Genomic DNA, 27,053 nt, shown 5'->3' on the forward strand with positions numbered 1-27,053 from the left:
TTTGTGTTTTGAAATTTTAATAAAATAACAATGTTAAAATAAAATTTACATTAATTTAAGAAAAGTCATGGAACTGTAGTTATATGGGTTTTATTTCAACAAAGTTATTACATTGCAAATCTTTAAAACGGTCAAAATGACTGCCTTGGTAGTTCTAGTGTTAAATGAACCAATCATATCTAAATTACGAATGGGCGTTATTAAAACTTTTTTATTTTTTATATTTATTTAGGCTGTCTTTTTCTATATCTTTATAAAAGCAGCTTATGACTTTAACGTTTTAACTAATAAAGTATCGAGAAAGGGCCACTGAACAAATTAGCTCACCAATGAACAAATGGGTGATTCAAAAGAGTCGACTCACCTAGAAGAATCAAAATCACCATCATGTTTGGTTAAAGTAAAGTCAACTGAACTTCAGTTCACACAGACGGACGTACTGTCGTCCTTTTACAGGTACTACGGTAAGTAAACGATGACGTAGAGACACACCTTCACTCACGCGCTTGGCACTGGTTGCCATGGAAGGTTATCAAGTGCAAAACCGGCTGAAGCAACGGCACTCTGTGCAAAGACACTGAACCTGCCGGTCGGCCCGGCGGACACAGGATAAAATACAGACCCCTGAGGTTTAAGGGGTGACGATTAGGAAGCAGTAAGGTCTCACGTTTTACGTATCGTTAATAGCCATAGTGCTTTAATGCGATTGTTTAATATATTTATTCCATGATGTAATAGACGTATGGATTAGACCATCAGCGACTGATTGTTGACAAACCCTCTGTTTACGGTTATGACGTAACATGTTGGTCTCAGCATCCTCTTCTCTGTTATGACGTCGCGCGTCATTTGTTGTTACTGCGCTGCGGATCACTGAGAAAATGATGTGGCAAAACTAAAGATGCATGTCACTCAGTAGAGTGTGATTGTATAGGGGAAATGTTTTACATTTTCATTCGTTTAGTTAGTTATCATTTGAATAATCCCATAACGTCGTTTCCACTAACGTAGGTTGCGTATAGTGTCTATATTTTGCAGTTTCTCCCCCTCTCTCTGCAGGTGCACTGTGTTTTTACAGCAGGAAGAGTAAGCGAGTGATTAAGTCTGTCAGATTCAGTATGTCTGCATGGCTGCAGCAGGAGGCTGGTCCAACCAGTTCTGCTGAAGCAAAGAAATCAGAGCCCAGAGGCCAAGAGAAGAAATGCTGTAAGTACAGGACATGCTTTCACATTCCACATGTTGTTTTGAATCCCAGTTTAAACCAGTCTAAGGTGGTTAGGCTGGTCTGGCTGGTCTAATTTTTTGGTTTTAGTGGAGTTTGAGAGGTACTTTTTAGCTGATGAGAACGTTTCCCATATAACAGCTTTGTTCCTGGCCCAGTGAATTGCCTGAATCATATCACAGTTGCCCTCTCATAGTGTCAGCTGTTAAACAGAAGTTCACTGTCAGTCTAGATTAGAAATAAACCTGCTGTGCTTCCCTTTATTTAGATATGCATTGTCTGTTATGCTGGTTTCAAATTGCATCAAGGTACAGGCACTTTTGTTTAGGGTTTAGGTTTTTTTTTTCTTTCAGTCATTATCAAATTGCTGACCTAATACAATGTTTTCTTCATACCTAATAAAAAAAAAAAAAAAAAAAAAATGTCATGAATTTAATTTGCCTGATATTCTTTTGATCCTTTAAAGAAGAAAAAACATATTTAGATCTTAGCAGAATAACTAAGAATAAAACCTTTTCTGTTTAATAATAGTCTAGAAAGTTAATGCTCTATATTATTAAAAAGGACACATTAAAGTGTATTAAATGTGACAGTAAAGAGATTTAAAGATTACTATTTCAAATAAAATTTGCTGTCCTTTAAACTTTTCTATTCACCAAATAATTCTGAAAAACGAAACCTGTCACAGTTTCCACAAAAATATTAAGCAGCACAACTGTTTTCAATATTGATAATAATAAGAAAGGTTTCTTGAGCACCAAATCAGCATATTAAAATGATTTTCAAAGGATCATGTGACACTGAAGACCAGTGTTGGGGAAAGTTACTTTTAAAAGTGATGCATATTGCATTACTCCCTAAAAAAGTAACTAATTGTTACTTAGTTACTTTTATGAAAAGTAATATGTTACATTACTTTTGCATTACTTTTTCTCTCCTGGGATGGGTTGCTTGCTTGTTTTTTAACAAAAAAAAAAAATAAAAGTTATATTTTTTAGCAAATGTTAAGGCCCTTTCACACCAAAAGTGAAATGAATAAGCTTAAAGCTGAAAGAAATGAATATTTATGCCTGTACAGTAGAGGGCGCAGCTCAAAAAAACCTTTCAGCTGTGCTGCCATTCTGGATACAGGAGAAGGAAGTTCAACCCTCTTATTTCTAAATTTAATCTAAAGTAATATTTGATAATTAGTATGGTTTAATTAGATCATTGAAGGTCAGTAGCAGAGACATTGGTTAATAAAGTGAGATTAAATACATAAAGTATATTTGTGTAATTTAATATAGTTCATTATTACAGTTTGCGTAAAATGCTGAGATTGCATTTCACTCTGTTTTTATTCATTTTAAGGAATACTGAATGTTTTTGTGTAAGTGAAATGAGTAAATGCATGTTCACATTTAGTCTAGAACTACAATATCCATCACGTTCACACAGCGCACACAACACCTCTGCACTTTATTCCTTTTTTTATTCAACATGGGGATATTTTGGGGATATATACTTAGATATTTTGTTGTAAATTGAAAAAGTAATGCGTTACTTTACTAGTTACTTGAAAAAGTAATCTGATTACGTAACTTGTTACTTGTAATAAGTTACCCCCAACACTGCTGAAGACTGGAGTAATGGCGGCTGAAAATTCAGCCTTGCCTTCACAGGAATAAATTACATTTTAAAATACACTGCCCGGCCACAAATAAAACAAAAAAACCTTGCTGTTTGGATTTAAATAGGCAAATGCTTAATAGTCTAAGATTGGATCATTATTGCAGTGATTATTATGTTTCTAGCATGTTATATGTTTGGCAACAGTACTTTTAACCCTAACTGATGGAGTGTGTAGCTTTTCATTTCTTAAACAACCATGTAGGAAGACATATTCCAGGATTACAATGTCAAGATTCACCAGGGTTAAAAATGGTAAAAGAATAGTTCAGAGAGCATGAAGAATCATTTTCACACATGAATTTGCACCTCTGAGTCCAGACCTTAAAGGGATAGTTCACCCAAAAATGAAAATTTGATGTTTATCTGCTTACCCCCAGGGCATCCAAGATGTAGATGACTTTTTTCTTCAGTCGAACGCAAATTATGATTTTTAACTGCAACCGCTGCTGTCTGTCAGTCAAATAATAGCAGTGACTGGGAACTTGAACAATAAGAGTCGAAAAAACTTCCATAGACAAATCAAAATTAAAACCTGCGGCTCGTGACGACACATTGATGTCCTAAGACACGAAACGATCGGTTTGTGCGAGAAACCAAACAGTATTTATATAATTTTTTACCTCTAATACACCACTATGTCCAACTTCGTTCATCTTCCGGCTAGTGAGGTCTGATCGCGCTCTGACAACGGAAGTGATGTCTCGCGATCATTGAAGTATATGGGCGAGACATCACTTCCGACAACAGAACGCGTTTTTTGACCTCACTAACAGGAAGCTGAACGAAGTTGGACATAGTGGTGTATTAGAGGTAAAAATTATATAAATAATGTTCGGTTTCTTGCACAAACCGATCGTTTCGTCTCTTAGGACATTAATGTGTCGTCACGAGCCGCAGGTTTTAATTTTGATTTGTCTAAGCAAGTTTTATTCACTGTTATAGTTGAAGTTCCCATCCACTGCTATTATTTGACTGACAGAGGGCAGCGGTTGCAGTTAAAAATCATAATTTGCGTTCGACTGAAGAAAAAAAGTCACCTACATCTTGGATGCACTGGGGGTAAGCAGATAAACATCAAATTTTCATTTTTGGGTGAACTATCCCTTTAAATTCATTGAACGTATTTGGGATGTACTGGAGTAGACTTTACAGAGTGCTCACCTCTTGCATTATCAATACAAGATCTTGACCAAAAATTGATGCACCTCTTGATGGAAATAACATCACAACATTTATTTCCATCGAGAAGTGCTTCGATTTTTGGTCAAGATCTTGTCCTCCTACATGGTTGTTTAAGAAATGAAAAGCTACACACTCCATCAATTAGGGTTAGAAGAACTGTTGCCAAACATAACATGCTAGAAACATAATAATCACTGCAATTATGATCCAATCATAGACTCTTAAGCATTTGCCTATTTAAATCCAAAATGCAACTTTTTTTGTTTTGTTTTGTTTTTGGCCTGGCAGTGTATATTAAAATAGAAAACAGCTACAATATTTTAAATTGTAATATTATTTTACAGTATTACTGTTTTTACTGTATTTTTAATAATAAAAACAGCCTTGGTGACCATAAGAGACTACTTAAAAAAAAAAAAAAAAAATCTTTACGACCTTGATACAAGGTGTCAACAGTCACAGAGTTTCAGGTCCTATTTTGTATTGTAGTTATGGAAAGTACCATAAACCATAAAAGTACAAACATTAACTCATACATTCTGACATGCATCAGGCATAAAGTAATCGTGTTGTTTGATTTTATGTAATTTTTGGTGCAGATGCTGTTGGTGTTGGTATGTGAAATTTTAGTATTTTATATTTGGCAGATTATAATTGTTAGTACTGAAGACAGTAACTTCCTCCAGTCCATGATGTGCCATTGAAACTGTCTGTCTGTTTTTCGGTTTTTGTCTGACCACAGCATGGGCGTCTTACATGACCAACTCCCCCACATTAATTGTCATGATCGGTCTCCCTGCCAGAGGCAAGACATACATGTCGAAGAAACTCACACGCTACCTCAACTGGATAGGAGTTCCCACAAAGGGTGAGTGGGCAGCTGGATTTAGACAGTTGCGACATATCAAATGTCACTCACTATACATATCATCTGTCTCCAATTTTAAATGCTCCATTTAGCTCTCAGCTGATTGTTTCTATCAATATCAAGAGGTTAAATTTTAACTTGCATTGGCAAACAACACATTTAAACAGGACCTATTATGATTTTTTACATCTTCAACATTCTTTAGTGTGTAATGTTACTGTTTGAGCATGAAAAAGATCTGTAAAGTTAAAAAGCACAAAGTCACTGCAAAAGGGGTTGTTAGTAGTAATAACTTTAGTAGTGTGTTGTCACCATGTCCAAGTGTCAGTGCTTAAACCTGAGAAGCTGAAACTTGCGGTTACGGATATGGGGAGTGAAATTTACGAAACGCACTTGAAGCTGTTGACCAATCAGAGTACATTGTGCTTTTTGGTAGGAGTCCTTCATTCAGAGACAGGAAATAAACAATATTAATGACAGACTAGAAAAAGAGGCGCTGCAAAAATGTAAAATATATTTAAACATTCAATCATGAAAACCTATTCTATTAAACCCCAAAAACAAAGACTTTGTAAAATGGCCATAATATGGCCTCTTTCTTGAGTGCATCATCATGGCATCACACAATACAAGTGTTTTAAACGCTGTAACTGAAGTCGGAGGTATACATAAAGAGTGATATCACCTTGATGCATTACAGTTGTGCAACTAATCAAAAATGTGACAATGTAGAGATTAACCATCAATTTCTTGTTTATTGGTTTATTATGCAGTGTTTAACCTTGGTGTGTACCGGAGAGAAGCAGTTAAAGCATACAAGTCATATGATTTCTTCAGACATGACAATGAGGAAGCCATGAAGATACGGAAGTAGGATTATATCACTTCTGTCATTGTTTATTCACCCTCATGTTGTTTAAAACCTGTATGACTTTCTTTCTTCTGTGGAACACGAAAAGAGAAGTTTACTTTCATATAATGTCCTGTGTAGAAAAGTTTAGGGTATTTTTACAGTGTTAATGGTGTATGTGTAATAATAATGTACAACCTGAATTCCGGAAATGTTTGGACGTTTTTTTAAATTTGAATAAAATGAAAACTAAAAGACTTTAAAATCACATGAGCCAATATTTTATTCACAATAGCTATTCATGTATTCTGATATCAGTTAACTTAATTAGTTTCTAGATGTTCTCCCAGCTGAATCTTTTCAAAATTTGTTGCTTTTTCAGCCATTTGTTCCCCCGTCCCAACTATTTTGAGACCTGTATCAGCTCATTTTGTGCATAAAATTGTAAAATTTCTAAGTTTAAACATTTGTTATATTATCTGTGTTCTATTGTGGATAAAATATTGGCTCATGTGATTTGAAAGTCTTTTAGTTTTCATTTTATTCAAATTTAAAAAACATCCCAACTTTTCCAGAATTCAGGTTGTATATGTTTTCAGTAAACCAAGAAATTAATGTGACTAAAGTAAGCCAGTTAGACTAATATGATGGCAGAAGGCCTATAAGATGTTTCAACACATTTCCTGAAGGTTACATCATTGCATTTCTGACAAGACAGTCTGTGGTTTTTCTGAGAACTGCTGAAATCATGATGGCTATATTTGCATCCCAAATAGACAGTGTGCCTTGGTGGCCCTTAAAGATGTCAAGACCTACTTTAATGAGGAAGGTGGACAAATTGCTGTAAGGTTTTACATTTTTCTCTGTTCAAATCAATAACTTACTTTAATGTGGTGTGGAGTGTTTAAAGGTGCCCTAGTATCAAAAATTGAATTTATCTTGGCATAGTTGAATAACAAGAGTTCAGTACATGGAAATGACATACAGTGAGTCTCAAACACCATTGTTTCCTCCTTCGTGTGTAAATCTCATTTGTTTAAAAGACCTCTGAAGAACAGGTGAATCTCAACATAACACCAACTGTTACGTAACAGTCGGGATCAGTAATATGAACGCCCCAAAATTTGCATATACCACCCCATGTTCAAGGCATTACACAAGTGCAGCCAGTATTAATGTCTGGATCTGTGCACAGCTGAATCATCAGACTAGGTAAGCAAGCAAGAACAATAGTGAAAAATGGCAGATGGGGCAATAATAACTGATGATAACATGATATTTTTAGTGATATTTGTGAATTGTCTTTCTAAATGTTTCGTTAGCATGCTGCTAATGTACCTTTAAATGTGGTTAAAGTTACCATCGTTTATTACTGTATTCACAGAGACAAGAGAGCCGTCAATATTTCCATTTTTATACACTTGCAGGCTGTATAATGCATAAACACAACTTCATTCTTTATAAATCTCTCCAACAGTGTGTAATGTTAGCTTTAGCCACGAAGCACAGCCTCAAACTCATTCAGAATCAAATGTAAACATCCAAATAAATACTATACTCACAGGAATCAATGCATGCATGCAGTATGCATGACGAACATCTTGTAAAGATCCATTTGAGGGTTATATTAGCTGTGTGAACTTTGTAAATGCACTGTATTATAGTTGAGAGCTCAGGGGGGTAGGGAGCGTGCGATTTAAAGGGGCCGCAGCCTGAATCAGTGCATAGTTAATGATTCCCCAAAATAGGCAGTTAAAAAAATTTATTAAAAAAAATCTAGGGGGTATTTTGAGCTGTTAGGCACATTAGACCTATATTACATCTTGTAAAAACTGGTTCTAGGGCACCTTTAAGAATATTTATTAGATTCAGAATTTTTATATATATACTTATAATCATGTGACATCGTCATCAGTCTTTTTTTTTTTTCTTTTAAGGTATTTGATGCCACAAACACAACTCGGGAGAGGCGAGATCTCATATTAAATTTTGCACAGGAGAATGCATTCAAGGTATCCAAATATGCAATTTAGAAGCTCATAAGATGAGTTATCATTGTGTGGAAGTGATGTGTGATATCATTTTCCTATTTCTGTGTGTTTACCTTTTGCAGGTGTTTTTTGTGGAGTCAGTATGTGATGATCCAGAGGTTATTGCTGCTAACATCCTGGTATGTTGTGATGTTTGGTTTGCATTTTGTTAAACTGATAATATAATGAGTACAGCAACATATCAGTATTATTGTTCATTATCTTCTCAGCAAGTGTCTCTTATGTGCCTTTTGTATCTTCAGGAAGTCAAGGTTTCAAGTCCAGATTATCCAGAAAGACACAGAGAAAGAGTCATGGATGATTTCCTTAAACGCATTGAATGTTATAAAGTCACTTACCAACCACTAGATCCTGATGAATATGACAAGTAAGAATGTGCAACCTAATGTACATACATTTTCTTCTGAATAAATCTATGTTTGCTTTAAAGTGCCACATATATGCTATTTTATAGGTTCCTAATTTTGTTTTGGAGGTCAATACGTTTACATGCATTCAAGGTCAAACAACACTTTCATTTTCACATAATATACATTGCAGAATCACCTCATTTCGGTCTCTCTAAATCTCTCCTTTTCGAGAGCCTACTCTGCTCTGATTGGTCAGATAACCCAATCTGTTGTGATTGGTCTACCACTTACAGCCCTTGTTGGAAAAGAAACGCCCATTGCGATATCTGAATTTCAGGCTTTCTCAGCACTTGTACACACAGTGATACAAACAATAACAATGGCGTCAGTTTTACCGTATCAATACGAGTCCTCATCCTTTGAAAGTGCAAGCAAAAGTGGATTTGCTTCCACAGAGACTTGTCGACAATAGGAACCAAACTCTTCCAGGTCTCACTTAAGTCAAAGTAGTCAAAGTAGATGTTGTTTGTGGGAAGCCAGTGAAGACCATAGGCTGGCATTTTGCAAGTTTGTTACAAACCGACATACATGGGTTTGTGCAGGAAGTAAAACTGGGGTACTGATGACTCATTTCAGCCCAGAATCGGATCTTTTGTTTGAGAGACAATAACTCAATTTATTGTGCACTTTGATATTTGAAACTTTGCAGACCTTTTACTTTTACAAACGGCTGTATTACACACTACATGAAAGGTAATACAAAAAAAAGCATAATAGGTGCACTTTAAATTTTAAGATTGTATTTTCCTGATCATAGCATTCACTTTTTTCCCCAGAGACCTGTCCTTCATCAAGGTGATGAACGTGGGCCGTCGGTTCCTGGTAAACCGTGTTCAGGACTATATCCAGAGCAAGATTGTCTACTACCTCATGAACATCCATGTACACTCGCACTCCATCTACCTCTGCAGGCACGGAGAAAGCGAGCACAATGTCCAGGGCCGCATCGGAGGAGATGCTGAACTCTCCTCACGAGGGAGACAGGTCTGAATTCATTCATTGCTACCTTTATAGTGGTTATTCATCTGAAGATGCTTGACTTTCGCTCTCCTTTGCATTTAGTTTGCGAGTGCCCTGCGTGGGTTCATTGAGGAGCATAAACTGTCCGACTTGAAGGTTTGGACCAGCCAGTTAAGGAGGACCATCCAGACGGCTGAGGAGCTGGGAGTTCCCTATGAACAGTGGAAAATCCTCAATGAGATAGATGCCGTTAGTATGCCCAGGTCATAGCAGAGATTAAATGCAGTTTATTTGTATTTTATGATTATTCATCAGTGCTTATTGCTCTGAAACAGGGTGTATGTGAGGAGATGACCTACGAAATGATCCAAAACACATTCCCAGAAGAGTTTGCTTTAAGGGATCAGGACAAGTACCACTACAGATATCCAGGAGGAGAGGTACAGCATGTCATGAACTTCTTACTTTGTTACAGTTCTTCAGAGTATGTCTCTTCTCACTCTCTTTAGTTCTCTAAGTTTGTTGGTTTATCTTGTTATCTGGGTTTTTGTGGGAAGGTCTGACTATTTTAAAAGGCTCTCTTTTCTTGTAGTCGTATATGGATCTGGTTCAGCGACTGGAACCTGTGATTATGGAGCTTGAGAGACAAGGCAATGTCCTAGTCGTCTGCCATCAGGCAGTTATGCGCTGCCTACTTGCTTATTTCTTGGACAAGAGTGCAGGCAAGATTCATTTGCATTTTGAAAAGAATGCTAAAACACACATAACTGCCTAATCTTTGCAACTGTACCTGGCTTTATATATGCAGTTGGTATTCAGACCCCCTTAAATTTTTCACTCTTTGTTATATTGCAGCCATTTGCTAAAATAATTTAAGTTCATTTTTTTCCTCGTTAATGTACACACAGCACCCCATATTGACAGAAAAACACAGAATTGTTGACATTTTTGCAGATTTATTAAAAAAGATAAACTGAAATATCAAATGGTCCTAAGTATTCAGACCCTTTGCTGTGATACTCATATATTTAACTCAGGTGCTGTCCATTTCTTCTGAACATCCTTGAGATGGTTCTACACCTTCATTTGAGTCCAGCTGTGTTTGATTATACTGATTGGACTTGATTAGGAAAGCCACACACCTGTCTATATAAGACCTTACAGCTCACAGTGCATGTCAGAGCAAATGAGAATCATGAGGTCAAAGGAACTGCCTGAAGAGCTCAGAGACAGAATTGTTGCAAGGCACAGATCTGGCCAAGGTTACAAAACAATTTCTGCTGCACTTAAGGTTCCTGAGAGCACAGTGGCCTCCATAATCATTAAATGGAAGACGTTTGGGACGACCAGAACCCTTCCTAGAGCTGGCCGTCCGGCCAAACTGAGCTATCGAGGGAGAAGAGCCTTGGTGAGAGAGGTAAAGAAGAACCCAAAGATCACTGTGGCTGAGCTCCAGAGATGCAGTCGGGAGATGGAAGAAAGTTGTAGAAAGTCAACCATCACTGCAGCCCTCCACCAGTCGGGGCTTTATGGCAGAGTGGCCCGACAGAAGCCTCTCCTCAGTGCAATACACACGAAAGCCTGCATGGAGTTTGCCAAGATGGTGAGAAATAAGATTCTCTGGTTTGATGAGACCAAGATAGAACTTTTTGGCCTTAATTCTAAGCAGTATGTGTGGAGAAAACCAGGCACTGCTCATCACCTGTCCAATACAGTCCCAACAGTGAAGCATGGTGGGGGCAGCATCATGCTGTGGGGGTGTTTTTCAGCTGCAGGGACAGGACGACTGGTTACAATCGAGGGAAAGATGAATGCGGCCAAGTACAGGGATATCCTGGACGAAAACCTTCTCCAGAGTGCTCAGGACCTGAGACTGGGCCGAAGGTTTACCTTCCAAAAAGACAATGACCCTAAGCACACAGCTAAAATAATGAAGGAGTGGCTTCACAACAACTCTGTGACTGTTCTTGAATGGCCCAGCCAGAGCCCTGACTTAAACCCAATTGAGCATCTCTGGAGAGCCCAAAAATGGCTGTCCACCAACGTTTACCATCCAACCTGACAGAACTGGAGAGGATCTGCAAGGAGGAATGGCAGAGGATCCCCAAATCCAGGTGTGAAAAACTTGTTGCATCTTTCCCAAAAAGACTCATGGCTGTATTAGATCAAAAGGGTGCTTCTACTAAATACTGAGCAAAGGGTCTGAATTCTTAGGACCATGTGATTTTTCAGTTTTTCTTTAATAAATCTGCAAAAATGTCAACAATTCTGTGTTTTTCTGTCAATATGGGGTGCTGTGTGTACATTAATGAGGGAAAAAAATGCACTTAAATGATTTTAGCAAATGGCTGCAATATAACAAAGAAAAATGTAAGGGGGTCTGAATACTTTCCGTACCCACTGTATATATATATATATATATATATATATATATATATATAAGGTCTTATTGAAGTTGTGGTTTTTACATAGTATATGAAGTCAGCTTTTTTTATAATATATACACATACATATACATATATATATATATATATATATATATATATATATATATATATATATATATATATATATATATCAGCCTGCTTGATAACAGCAGAATATGCAACAACCGAGATCAATACATCACAGAAATGTTTTAGACGGTCAAATGAAACCTATTTTGATCTTTTGTCTCAGATGATCTCCCCTATTTGAAATGTCCCCTTCACACTGTCATGAAGCTCACTCCTGTTGCCTATGGTGGGTTGGACAGTTGTTTCCTCACTTTTGCAAACATACACATGGAAATTCTGCTCACAGACAATTTTGGCTGATGTTTTAGGTTGCAAAGTGGAAATGTTTTATCTGAATGTGGAAGCAGTGAATACACATCGGGACCGACCGCTGGTGAGTCCGCATCTGTCTTTGTGATGTTCTCTCTTGCAGCATGAAATATTAATGGAGGATATTAAATATTCATTTTACAATAATTGGTGCCACATTTATCTCTCAGATTTGGATCTTTCTTCAGTTATGTTTTTGAAACTTCACAACAAGCATGCTATGTTTCTTACGGTACAGCTTTTGATATCTTATAGGCTTTATTTTGATTGGGAATCACAATTTCTTCACTGCATGTTTGCTGTCTGTGATGCTTGTTGTTTTTCTTAGAGAACCTTGGTTAAAGCAATTTTCTGGGTTCAATACAACTTAAACTCTATCCACAGCATCTGTGCTGTCAATTACCACAGGAAATAATTTTGACTAATTTCAAACAAAACAAAAGTCATTACAATGGGATAAATGTTAAATTGCTTACTTCAATATGTCAACTGTAAAACTTCTAACACAGTAACTTTAACATTCAGTGTGCAAGGATAGCAGGATGTTTACATCAAGAAAAAATCAGAATTGGCTAATGTGTAACCAGAAATTCATCCTCCTGAAACAATAGTCCTACCTCTACTGCAGCTCTAATAACACGTTTGTAGAAAATCTGATGCAAGTTCTTTAACAACAAGTAACAACAGTTGTGGCCTAATGGTCAGAGAGTCAGACTGGTAATCCAAAGGTTGCAGGTTTGATTCTCAATACTGGCAGGAAATGACTGAAGTGCCCTTGAGCAAGGCATCCAACCCCCAATCACTGTATGTGAACTAACTTGGATGGGTTTAATGCAAATTCCGAGTATGGTACATCTGTGTTTTTAACCATGTATGCCTTGCCTCATAGACTTACACTCTAAGCAGTGTAAAATTATTAAAAATAACAGAAATAAAATGCTAAAAAAAAAACAATAAAAAAATAAACATAAATTATTAAAATATAAATATTAGCTAACTAATAAAATGACAACTGACAATACAAAAATAAAATCTAATTAAAAATAATAATTAATAGTCCTGTTACTATGTCACTGATGCTAAGTGCATCACTGTAAATGTAATCTATGCTATTTTTAACTGACTGACAGGTCAAAATTGTTGTCTATGGTAACTTGTTAACCCATAACATTCTTTAAACTATGTTCTCTGTTGTTTAATCAAACTAATGGTTTGATTAAAAATCTACCTCTTGTGCTTATTCACCTCATCAGAGTGAGATTCAGCCTCCCTATCTATATATTGTTGATTTACAATAATATTTATACAGTTGTGATAGACAGTTTTGTGTGTTAATCACAGTTATGATGTCCCAGCAGCCTGTGGTTGTACTGTAACTGTGGGTTTGTATTGTGAGTTATGCTTATCCGTGTGTTGAACGCTCCATTGAACGACATTGTGCTTTAGTGATGTGTTCGTCATCACTGTAGACAAGTTTGATGTTCTATAATGTTGACCTGGGGTAAAAGTCATACTTTTTAGTCTGTGTGTATATATATATTGATTAATGAGGATTGTCAGGGAATACCTGCAGCTAATTGTTTTGTGGAGACTGAAGTGTCTTGTTCGCTATTGAGATTATGCTAAAGGTCTTTAAAGAGCTATATGTGTAGGCGGTCTCTCTTTTTAACCCACCAAGTCTCTTTCATCTCATACCAGGGGAAAGTCAGACGAGACTCTGCCCCTCTGCTGCTAAGGCGGAATAGTTACACCCCACTTTCCAGTCACGACCAGGTTAAGCGGCCTCGCCTCTACAGCGCTGGCAACCGGTCCTGGCTGCCCCTCACCCCCTCCCCCACCGCCCTGCACTTCTCTGACACGCCAGGCGGGGCGCTGCTGCTTCAGCAAAGCCAAGTTAGTGTCAGAATCTAAAGCCCTGTAATATTAAATAGACTCATTTGACCCAGTGATGTCCTGACACTTGCCCACCCTCACCCTGGTGTTCTGAATCACCTGTGAATGCTAACCGCATGAAATAATTTCAGTTTATCGTCTCTTATTTTGTTCCTCGTTTGTAACTGCATGTTCTTAAAAGAATATTTCACCCAAAATTATCCCCTGATTTACTTACCTTCAAGCCATCCTAGGTGTATATGACTATCTTCTTTCAGTCAAACACAATCAGAGTTATATTTAAAAATATCCTAGCTCTTCCAAGCTTTATAATGGTAGTGAATGGCGCTCATGAAAAAAAGTGCATCCATCCATTATAAAAGTAATCCAGGTGGTTAATAAAGGCCTTCTGAAGTGAAGCGATGGGTTTTTGTAAGAAAAAATATCCATATTTAAAACTTTATTAACTATAATAACTAGCTTCCGGTGGACGACCGTACACGTATATTGAGACGGAAGCTTAACCTCTGACAAGACGCATGGCGTAATGAGGAACGCGGAAGTGCAGAGGATAAAGCAAAACAAAACACCGGTCACGAATAAGAAGTCTAAAACGAGAATAAAGAGAAATGTTGGAGAATTTCGATGTAAGTGAAGAGGAGCTTGAGTTTGTTGCACAGGCCTATTTTACAGTATTTGTACGTCTGGCACGTGCTGAAATTGCTGAGTTAGATGCGTTCCTGGGTCAACATATTTTGTTGATCCTGGAACAACATTCTAGTCTGAAAATTTAACCTAACTTACCCTACATTATCCCAAAAATCAGAGGGAAATGATAGATGAAAAACACTGATGTAGAAGCACCAATTCATGATTTTAAGCCTAAACTTGACATAATCTTTAAACTTGTTCCTGAAATCTGATTGGTTGATTTGAATGTTGTTCCAGGATCAACAAAAATGTTGACCCAGGAGGAACATGTTGAGCAATATCAGGTTATGCGTATGTCCGTCTGCTGGAAGCTAGTTATTTTAGTTTATAAAGTTTTAAATATGGATATTTTTTCTCACAAAAACCCATCACTTCACTTCAGAAGGCCTTTATTAACCCCCTGGATTACTTTTATGATGGATGGATTCACTTTTTTGGGCTCCAAAAAAAATTATGAGCGCCATTCACTACCATTATAAAGCTTGGAAGAGCCAGGATATTTTTAAATATACCTCGGATTTTGTTTGTCTGAAAGAAGATAGACATGAACACTTAGCATGGCTTGGGGGTGAGTAAATCATGGGATAAATTTCATTTTTGGGTGACCTATCCCTACATACATACATACATACATACTTGTCTTTAACTCTTTGTTCAGCTTGAGCTTCTTTTTTGTTTTGCTGTGTATGGGTACATGCCACAGATCATACAATATTCATAACTTATCAGCTAACAGTTCTAAGTGGCATTATCCTACTTAGCTTTATAGCAACAACGTGCAAATCTAATTATTTTTCTTTTTGATTCTTTCTATGAATAATTTCTCCCTAAGAAAATCAATTAGTCAACTGTTGCCAGTTTATTTAATGTGCTTACAGGAATAGTTCCAAAAATGACAATTGCTTCATCATTTACTCATATAAATGTTGTAAAAGACTTTCTCTCTTCCGTGGAACATAAAATGAGAAATTTTCCTGCTCTTTTCCACACAATGAAAGTAAATGGTGACCAAAAATGACTTTAGTCATACTGTAGGCATATTCAAATTGCACAAAAGATTTAAAAGGAGAGGAAGATTTGGGTCTATATTGCAGAAACTTCTTAATTCTCGACTTTTCAAGTTCTGTTTGCTTGTGAAATTACCATGCTTACTAAAAAGATAGATTCTGACCCTAGTCACCATTAGCTTTCATTGTATGGAAGCGAGAAGTGTAACATATTTTATGTCCTGCAGAAGAACGAAAGTCTTATGGGTTCGGAATGACATGAGGGTGAGTAAATGACTGAATTTTCATTTTTGGGTGAACTGTCTCTTCAAACTGATGTTGTGCTTCAATAATCAATATTCATTGTCTATGATTTACTCTGAACATGCAAATTTGTCTTTGCGCTTCAGTTGTCTTCTCCATATTTGTCTCTCTTTCCCCTTCATCCTTCTTTCTCTGTTCTCACAGTCTCGTGTGGTTGGCAGTCATCTGTGAGTACATTTATTCCCATGAGTTTGAGCGTTTTTTTTACCCCATAGCAATTTTAAAAAGTTGTTTTCGGTATATGTGTGATGTAGGGATGGGCGATATATCGCATGTGATTGTCACGCGCATTTCGTCAGTAAAGCCGGTTCCCTGATTACCGCTAAATCGCCATCACCTGCTTTCAAATGGAGCGGCATTTAATAGACAGAACCTTAGTTCACTGACAAGCCACGCAATATCGCGTTCAATATCGCAGATGAATCGCCTTCGATAATAGAGTGCCCCAGGGATGACGCGTTTTTGTAGGCCAACCCGGAAGTTAGCGGTGCACGGGTTCCCTCGGTTGAAAGCCTATTCATTTTCCCCATAGACTTTTGGAAAATCGCAGAAAATAAGCTCTGTGTTTAACAAAGCGTTATGACACTTACACGATTTGTCTATAAAGATAATCTTTACAAGTTAACACAACATTTATAGATTTTGAAGCCTAAATAAAGTCGTCAGATATAAAAGGCTAACAGTAGGCTATAAACGAACTACAGCACACCATGGTCGCGGATCAACGTCGTCACCACCAAGCTTCCTCAAACTGTATTTAAAAAACAACTTTATTTAAAAACATGTTCACTGATTATGATCTGCGCTGTGTATGAATACTTATCCACTTTTTCATGAGAAGTGCTGTCCAAATGTCCAGTTTTTAATGATGACATCTAAAGTCCCTACCAAAGGAAGTAGTCCCTTTTAGCAACTTGTTAGCAACCGCCGATTTTAAGACACAGTAAAAGTTTAAAAAATCTCAAGTGAGTTATAACTGGTGTGTTTTGTCATAGATCAAAACGTGAAAATATTTAGAGGCTTTGTTAACCACAGACCTTATTTCAGGCGATTTAGCAAAAACCCATTCAAAAAACCCATAACTTTACGGCGTTAGAACCGGAAGTCCTAAAATGCTAACTCGCTTCCGGGTTTTGCCTACAAAAATGCGTCATCCCCGGGGCACTCTATGAACGCGATTTGCGTAGCTTGTCAGTGAACTACGGCTCTGTCTATTAAATGCCGCTCCATTTGAAAGCAGGTGATGGTGATTTAGCGGTAATCAGGGAACTGGCTTTACCGAAATGCGCGTGACAATCGCATGCGATATATCGCCCAGCCCTAGTGTGATGTCACAAACCGTGAGTTTTTTGATTGTATGTTTGTTCTCGGTTGTCTTTTCTGCCAGCTTTCTTATAACCTGCATTTATGTTGGAAGATTCAGTCACAATCATGTTTTTATGTGTGTTTGTAGTGGCTTAATTGTGAAGAGTAATTGAATTATGCAAATATTCAGAATGCAGGCATTATATCTTTGTAGAAAATCCTGTTTACCTTATCAAATGCTTTGATAAGTTATTACATAAAGGAAAAGTAGTTTAAATCGAAAATGTAAATGGGCCTATACACTTTTTGAAGGCAGTTGCAATATTTTTGATATATATATTATAGAATCTGATACTTAACAATAGTAATTCTTCGTATATTGAAGTTTAACTTTATCTCAATCTTTCTTTTTTTTTCGAGGACTCCTTATGTGAAGGAATCAACTTTGACTGCCCAGACGAAGTTAATGACTGTTTCCGCTTCTGAGTGAGATGGGAGAATTTACGAAATCCTGCATGACACTGAAACTCTGCTTTTAGATTCTCCCTGCTTGCTTTATCAGTGTTGGGACTACATTTCCCATCCACCCCCTGCATGACAAATCACCACTGCTATGATTACAATGAATTCATCATCTATCATCACCTCTGTAAGTGTTTATATTATATATATATATATATATATATATGGCCATCCAAGAATATTTATTTCAAGTGTTGAGGCCTTATTGAAGATTGAACAAAGGAGCTGAATGTTCTCTGATAGAACTTGAACACAACGTGGGTTGTGCAAATGATGATAACCTTTATACATTGTCTTTGTTGTAACACAATATTGTTTGCAATGAAGCATTTTCACAATCATAACTATTACAACATCTACATATATACCATAGTCAGTCATCAGACAGAAGAAAAGCCTTATTCAGGGTGATTATGTCAACACTATGATATCATATCAGACCGCAATGATATGGCAAATTTCATTACAGGGAATTAATGGAACAGAGATTTGATGCAGATAGAGGAAAGATTTTTGTATTAACAGATTGTTGCTTCAAGGAAAGGCAATGAAAGTACTTTTGTCTTGCACATTTTCTTAATAAGAATGATATTTATGTGGAAATTGTACAAAGCTAGCTACTCGTGATATTTTTATAGAAATGTATTTGTGTCGCATTGTCACAATGACAAGGATTTGTAGGATGGAGTATGTAAATGATGTATATTTTATAGGTCAGGTGACTGCTGACGGTGCTAGCAGATGTTGTTTTTATTAAGGTTTTGAATGTAATATGTGCTCATTAAGCTAGGAATGTTTTCTCTGGTTATGCTCTCTGGTAAAACTGGAATTACTAGCTTGACAAGTCGGTTTATATTTCCGTGTGGGGAGCTGCACTGCTCTCATCAGCATGTTATCAACCAGTGACATTGGATAACGTAGTTAATGCATAACATGCCCACAGACTTTTCATGCTGTAATGTTTAAGCGAAAATTTCATGTAACTGTTCACTACTACTTGATATTTTTATTTTACATGTTTAATCACATTTTTGCCTCAATACATCATATGAAATGAAGGCAAATTCATTTTTAAAAGTAGTTCCATGTAGTCTGAAATAAGGTTCTAAATGCTGCATGCATAATAATTAAAAAAAAAAAAATGGCAAAATGTTGGAAAATTGTATTGTTCAGAATGGAGAATAGCATGTCACAACTTCACATCAACTTTTTTGAATTGTCAGTCCAGGACAGCAACACCATCAGTACTTGTTTATGTTTGTTCAACCCTGCTACATAAAACTAGCAGTTTTCACTACAATCAAGTGCAGTTAAGGTATCCACGCATGCATTGCCCTTGAGTAGTAACTGCTTTGATGGCACATTGCATACTGCACATAATGTGACTTTCAACTGTTATAAATTATACATGCTGTTAATATACATGCTGTCGAATACATACAATTAAACAGCTCCTGTTATGTCAGACTTCTGTGTCCGTTACAGTGCCATTATAGCCACAAGATGGCGCCAAAACACTTAACTTTATAGCGGCAGACCAGCTATGAAGTCTCTCCAGGTTGAAAAAAAAGGACATTTCTATAATATACTTAAAGTGCTAAGTACTTTGGTACTTAGTACGATATTAAGATCACAAATTTATGTTAAAATGTTATTTTAATGAATTAAATACCTGACACGGGTTTTGCTACACACACACAAAAAAATAAATAAATAAAGAAGTTGCTTAGCGATATAAACAGGTGACGGCTGGAATGCTGTATTGACCAATCAGAAGCCAGGACTGGAACTTCAGTAATATAAAGCAATGTTTTTATCATCACAGTTCTTGTAATGGAATGTTGGTCCATTGTATTCAAATATTTGTTGTAAATTATCTGTCCTAAATAACATTTGCCAGTGATATCCAGCCTGGCCGTTGCACTTCCTCTTCAGCTATATCACAATAGTGTGACTGACAGAAATGAATGGCTGCACCTGGAGCACACACACACACACACACACACACACACACTGCCCTCTTGGTGTTACATAACCCTGATGGAGATAGAGGAGAACCGCAAGAGAAGTATTAACTTCTGAGTCACTGCAGGTGAAGGAAGAAATATTCAAACTGCCATGTTTACACTGCCAACCCAAAAATTGGTGCAACCTGCTCTTCCTCTCATTTGTCTGCTTGGATGCTAAACGTATCGTCTTTTGAATGTGGCGCAACAAATCGTTTGACTCTCTTTAAAATGGACGTGTCAGTATCATTTCATGCATCAGTGAGAGCTGAAAAGTGCAGGTGCTTCATAAGAGCTTGTTAAAAAGCCCATGAAAACTTTTTGAGGTTTCACCTCAGCTCAAGTGTTCCAGCTTGACCACAATAGCACGGTTGTCCTATCTAGGGATGATTACATAGATCAACTTTCTGTTATTTATTTTTCCCCCCACTTACTCTTTCTCTGCTTTCCTTCTGATTTGTTTTTCCATCACTTTGTAAAGCTGCTGTTGTCTTTCAAATTTGTGGTTGTTGCAGACAGGTAATTATATACCCGTTCCTTGAAGCACATTCGAATCTTTTGTTGGTCTTTTGTGTGTAGTAGGTCTTTTACTTTAACTACCCACCGAGATCCCAACAGGACTGGTTTTGCGCAATGTGTCCTTTAGATTAATGTGATATAAAAATAATATTATTATATCAGTACCTCTTTACATTGGCTCACAATGAAGCTAGTATCAAATTACTACTAAAGCATGTGGAGTGAAGATATTGTCAGTGAAAATATTTAATATTATTGATCAAAATATTGGCAACATGAGGTCTTTTACAAAAGTGCTTAAAATGTTAAGATTAGGCTATACAGTATCATTCAACTGATTTTTATTTATTTATTTTTTTAAGGAAATTAGTACTTTTAGAGTAGTGTTCTTTCAAACTTTCTATTCATCAAATAAGCCTAAAAAATTATGAAATTCCGCAAAAATAATGTTTTTGAGCAGCAAATCAACATATAAGAAGAATGATTTCTGAAGGATCATGTGACAGTGAAGACTGGAGTAATGATGCTGAAAATTCAGCTTTGCATCACAGGAATAAATTGCATTTTCAAATATATTCAAATAGAAAACAGTTATATTAAAATTGCAATAATAATATTTCACAATATTACTGTTTTTACAGCATTTTTATCAAATAAATGTTACCTTGGTGAGCATGAGACTTCTTTCAAAAACAATAAACAATCTTACCGACTCAATCGATCATACAAAACACTTTTGTATGATCATGTCAGTTATACATGTGTAATGCACTGTAATTTAATACTCTTGGCCTTAGTGATGTATGATACTCAGTGACAACAAAAACAAAATGATGTGCAAGGATCACACCTGTGTGATTGTGTGTGTGCGCGCATGTAATCGAGAACAGCGGGGAGTTGCAGTTTAGCACCGTAATGTGAGAGATGGAGGTCACCCAAAGCAGCGCTCACCTGTCCGAGAGCTTTCAGGGGAATTTGATATCCTTCACTCACAGTGTGTCAGACAGAAAGAAAAAGCGAAGAAAGAGAAAGCAAGCAGGGTGGGAAAGAACCTGAATTGCCACGACCCTCAAAGAAGGCGCTAATAATTATTATTATTGTGCGGCTCTCTGGGATACTCGATTCTGATTGGTCAAAAAAAAAATTTACATGACCTTTGTCTCAAACTGGGTTAGTTTAATGGATGTTGTATGTCTTTCTTCTCATATAATCACATAATTGAATCTCAAATCAGTATTGCATTTATTTATTTGTTAAGGAGTCATGTGATAAGCTTTGAAGTCCATCTTTTTATGATCAGTGTGCAGGCCGCTTTTATTCATGTGACTGATTCTAATACAAGAGTGTAATTATGACTTGTTTATGGTAAATTCAGGTCATTTCAGATACCTAATAATCATGCATTAGATGTCAAATAGGCAAAGCCAGCTGTCTCAAACCGCATCACGCTGGGATCAGGAGCCGTGAAGTTGCATCTGTGTGACTCAAGCGGTTGTGTGGCCAGTTTTTATGAGCTGTTTAATAGCAGTGAGCTGAACGGAGCCATTTAGTGCCGACTCAGTGCTGCAGTGTGAATAGGGTTTGGTCTGGTACTCTCGTAAAAACACCGTGTCCATTATTATGGGCAGAGAAAGGAGAGAAGGGGTGAACATGGAACAAGGAGGGGCTGTACCTAAAGACGAGCTGTAAATCAGGGGTTCATTTATACCTTCTCTCTCTCACTCTCTCTCGCTCACAAACACACAAAGATCATTTCAGCCAGATTTTCCATCATTTTGAGGGTCTGAATGCAGAACTACCTCTCTGTGAGGGCAATTTGGAAAAATAAACCAAAGTAAAAACTAGTATGATTTATTTTTTTTTTTCTGCAAAGGTATGCACTTTTATTATATACAAAATGCAAATATACAGAAAATTAACTAAAATGCTTAAAAAAACATCCTAGATATTTTCTCAAATTACTTTATTTTTTTATAATAAGTGTTTCTTATTTAACTTTACACATGCATTTTATATATATATATATATATATATATATATATATATATATATATATATATATATATATATATATATATATATATATATATATATATATATATATATAATATATACACAGCTATGGAAAAAATTAAGAGACCACTTAACATTGATTTCTGAACTTGGAGTGGTCTCAATTTTTTTATTTTTTTTTTCATAGCTGTATATATACAGTGTATATATAAGAAATATATTCATTTATTATATAATTTTTAACTTTATACACACACACACACATATATATATATATATATATATATATATATATATATATATATATATATATATATATATGTGTGTGTGTGTGTATGTATTGTGTGTGTACATATATATATAAACTCATGTGTATATATATATATATATATATATATATATATATATATATATATATATATAGATAGATACACATAAATATATATATATATATATATATATATATATATACATATATATGTGTGTATGTATATATATATATATATATATATATATATATATATATATATATATATATATATAATTTTATATCATATATAATATATGATTTTTTTTTTTTGTTGCCAAAAATAGTTTCAAATTTTTGAGTCAGTACAATTTTTTTTTTTAAAGAAATTAATACTTTTCAGGAAGGATGCATTAAATTCATAAATGGTCATAGTAAAGACCTTTACATTGTTATAACAAATTATGGAGTAAAAAATTGTAATGCTAAAAATTCTAATTTTGCATCACAGGAATAAATTACCTTTTAAAATATATCAAATAGAAAACAGTTATTTTAATTTGTAATAGAAGTTCACAATATTATAGATTTTACTGTATTTTTGGTCAAATAAATGACTGTGTGAGTGTATATATACAAATAAAAATATTTGGCTAAATTGAGTTCATATAAATTAAATTAAATCAAAAGTCTTAATTTATATGCAATTTTACAGAAGAGGATTAGGGCCAAGCAATAATAAAAACAATAAAACCATCTCGAGATTAAAGTTGTTCAATTTCGAGAAAAAAAATCGTTAAATTTCGAGAAAAAAGTCGAAATAAAATGTTGAGAATAAAGTCATTAAATTACGAGAAAAAATGGTTAAATTATGAGAACAAATTCATAATTTAATGAATTTTTTTCAAAATTTAACGACATTTTTCTCATAATTTAACGAATTTGCTCTCATAATTTAACAACTTTTTCTCATAATTTAATGACTTTATTCTCAACATTTTGTCTCGACTTTTTTCTCGAAATTTAATGAAATTTTTTTCATAATTTAACAAATTTGCTCTCGTAATTTAACAACTTTTTTCTCGTAATTTAATGACTTTATTCTCAACATTTTATCTCGACTTTTTTCTTGAAATTTAACAAGTTTTTTTCTCGTAATTTAACGAGTTTATTCTCAAAATTTTATCTCGAATTGTTTCTCGAAATATAACAAGTTTTTTCTCGAAATTTAACAACTTTAATCTCGAGATGGTTTTATTTTTTTATTATTGCTTGGCCCTAATCCTCTTCCGTACAATTTTGTGTTAAGAAAGGATTATCTATTTTTAGTAGAAAACAAGATAAAAAAAGTTAAGAAACATATCTTTGCATTTTGAATATGCAGTGGATAAAAAGTTTCACTCCATTATATCCTATACTGATGCTGTAAGAGCTTGATGATTTCAGCTATTCAACACAAATTCAAAAGGAGGACAGAAGAAGCCTGAGAGCGTCTGTAAAATAAACTACTGTCAAGTTTTCAAGCTCTCAGTATATGAGCTATAGAGCGGGTGGGAGGGGATAAAGAGATTAACAGGTAAAACAGACCTCTTCAACCGCACGTACCCACAATGACACGGCATTCATCATTACACTGCAGCTAACAAGAGCCTTTGTGTGAGTGTTTTTGTAAACACAAGGATGCATTAAGTAAAATATATGGCTCCTCTCAGTCCAACAACTCAGTCCAGCGATAATCATATTGTTTCTCTCTCACAAACACAGATGTTTGTGGGCTGGTTTGCGTAAGTCTTCATAATAATATTTCTCTCGGTGTGTTTTGAGGACACTCGGCTCCAGTTACTTTGTCCCTCATCGCTAGAATCAATTAACCACTTGAAGGGGGGCAACTTTAATTTAAATTAAACACAAGCAGCTATGCAAACAGTGGACAGCGGTGAGAGAGAGGAAGAGAGTGAGGGAGTCTCAGGCCTGTAGAGCCGCTGAGTCTAGACTCCAGATGTGCGCAGCGGCCCCTGAGGTCTTCAGTAAATATCAGCAGCACATGTCATCACAGTTACAGCACTACCAATCATGACTGCAAAAGAACAACAGGCGTATCATTTCTAGAGATCGCAGTAGCATGCACAAACACACACACGCACAACATGCAATGGGCGCTTGAACACGGGCCAGTGTCTCATTTGTTTTGTACTGCAAAGACTTGAGTATCTGTTACAGTATTGGCTTAAGACTGTGTGTATTTGCATGCTATGGACAGTCATTTGTCAACTTGACAAGTTCATGCTGTCTTCTTCAAACAGAAACTAAATGATCTGTGGAAATGTGAACAATAACAGAATTGGAATTAGATTTTATTAAAAAATAATAATAATATGAGTGGTGTTCACTGGTAGAAGGGGTAAGATTTTCACTTCACCACCTCACTTTAACATTGAAGCTCTGATGTTTGTAAAATTTAGACTGCCCTCTAAAAATTGCCATGTTTCATAACTTAGATTCTTTCAGTGTTATAGCAACTCATAATCTGCAGGGTGGTCGAACAAGTACAACATGTTCCTGGGTCAATGTCTTTGTCGATCCTGGAACAACATTCCAATCAACCAATCAGATTTGAGCGACAAGTTTACAGTTACAGTCATTCACTTATCATTTACCTCGGATTTTAGAGGTAACTTATGGGTAGGGTTTGGTTTAGGGGTAGGGATGTGATTTCGATTAAATTTTCGGACAGCAATTTTGTTCCAGGATCAACAAAATATGTTGCCCCAGGAACACATCTAACTCTGAAAAATCAGGACATGCAGGGTGGTCAGTGTCCAGTGTCCACAGTAGCAACTGCTGCACAATCCTATCCCGGACGGTCACTGTGATTTTGCCAAGTAAGTCATGTTCCTGGTTCAATATCTTTGTTGATCCTGGAACAACATTCCAATCAACCAATCAGATTTGAGCGACAAGTTTACAGTTACAGTCATTCACTTATCATTTACCTCGGATTTTAGAGGTAACTTATGGGTAGGGTTAGGTTTAGGGGTAGGGATATGTTTTCGATTAAATTTTCGGACAGGAATTTTGTAATAGGATCAACAAAATATGATGACCCAGGACCACATCTAACTCTGAAAAATCAGGACATGCAGGGTGGTCAGTGTCCAGTGTCCACAGTAGCAACTGCTGCACAATCCTATCCCGGACGGTCACTGTGATTTTGCCAAGTAAGTCATGTTCCTGGGTCAATATCTTTGTTGATCCTGGAACAACATTCCAATCAACCAATCAGATTTGAGCGACAAGTTTACAGTTACAGTCATTCACTTATCATTTACATCGGATTTTAGAGGTAACTTATGGGTAGGGTTAGGTTTAGGGGTAGGGATATGTTTTCGATTAAATTTTCGGACAGGAATTTTGTAATAGGATCAACAAAATATGATGACCCAGGAACACATCTAACTCTGAAAAATCAGGACATGCAGGGTGGTCAGCGGGTACGGAGGAAACACAGTATCAACTTCTGCAGAATCCTATTGTCCCGGGCAGTCACTGTGATTTTGCTGAGTAAGTCATGATCCTGGGTCAATATCTTTGGTTAATTGGAATGTTGTTCCAGGATCAACAATCAGATTTGAGGGACAAGTTTACAGTTTATGTTCACCTATCATTTCCCTTGGATTTTAGGGATAACTTATGGGTAGGTTTAGGTTTAGAGGTAGGGATATGGTTAGGATAAAATTTTCAGACAGGAATTTTGTTCCTGGATCAACAAATATGTTGACCCAGGAACATGTCTTACTTGGCAAAATCAGGATATATGGGTGGTCAGTGGGTACAGATGAAACATAGTATCAACTTATTGTCCCGGAGTAAGACATGTTCCTGGATCAGCATATTTTGTTGATCCTGGAACAACATTCCTGTCTGAAAATGTAATACTAACCCTATCCCTAAACCTAACCCTACTCATAAATTATCCCTAAAATCAGAGGGAAATGATAAGTGAATAACTCTAATATAGAAGCACCAAGCCCTGATTGAAAGCCTAAACTTGAATCCTCAAATCTGATTAGTTGATTGGAGTGTTGTTCCAGGATCACCAAAGATGTTGATCCAGGAACATGTACTTGGTGAAATGATGTTCACCTGTCTGGAACGCTGTCAAAGCCTAGACATTTGGGATGAACAACTGCATCGGACACCACACTGAGTAACTAATTACCAGTAAATTGATTAATGATTATGTGAATGAGTGACGTACTCCCTTACTGACTGAGTGAATATTGTTTTTACAGTTGTACAATGAGCTGTTTTTTTTTAAATCATTTAATATTTTTGTAATTTTAAACTGTTGTATATAATAAGAACAGGAATAAAGTGAAGCCACTGGCCAATCCACCATTCATTGTAAGATCATGGTTAATTTGCCCATTTTATTATCCGCCTGTTCGTTTTATTTTATTATTATTTTTTTTTAAATCACTAAGCGCTAAGTAATAAAACTGTCTTTGA

General features: G+C 36.0%; 1 protein-coding gene across 4 annotated transcripts; it reads left to right on the forward strand.

Annotated features, from left to right (window-relative positions):
- The first annotated feature begins 411 nt into the window (after positions 1-411).
- pfkfb2b (6-phosphofructo-2-kinase/fructose-2,6-biphosphatase 2b) lies at positions 412-19,209 on the forward strand. 4 transcript variants are annotated; one of them, XM_067388271.1, is made up of 17 exons: positions 412-464; positions 1,060-1,206; positions 4,818-4,943; positions 5,717-5,813; positions 6,570-6,636; positions 7,731-7,805; positions 7,907-7,963; positions 8,087-8,211; positions 9,031-9,238; positions 9,317-9,463; positions 9,550-9,654; positions 9,807-9,936; positions 11,894-11,956; positions 12,039-12,103; positions 13,738-13,932; positions 16,077-16,099; positions 17,658-19,209. In XM_067388271.1, the coding sequence occupies exons 2-17, from the start codon at positions 1,119-1,121 to the stop codon at positions 17,725-17,727; spliced, it is 1,641 nt and encodes a 546-aa protein (XP_067244372.1). In that variant the 5' UTR covers positions 412-464; positions 1,060-1,118; the 3' UTR covers positions 17,728-19,209. The 4 variants fall into 4 exon arrangements, with proteins under 4 accessions (XP_067244372.1, XP_067244371.1, XP_067244373.1 ...); XM_067388270.1 differs by lacking the exon at positions 412-464 and adding an exon at positions 519-655; XM_067388272.1 differs by lacking the exons at positions 412-464; positions 16,077-16,099 and adding an exon at positions 519-655.
- The last annotated feature ends 7,844 nt before the right edge of the window (positions 19,210-27,053 follow it).

This window comes from Chanodichthys erythropterus, chromosome 6 (assembly GCF_024489055.1).
Source record: "Chanodichthys erythropterus isolate Z2021 chromosome 6, ASM2448905v1, whole genome shotgun sequence".
NCBI lineage: Eukaryota > Metazoa > Chordata > Actinopteri > Cypriniformes > Xenocyprididae > Chanodichthys > Chanodichthys erythropterus.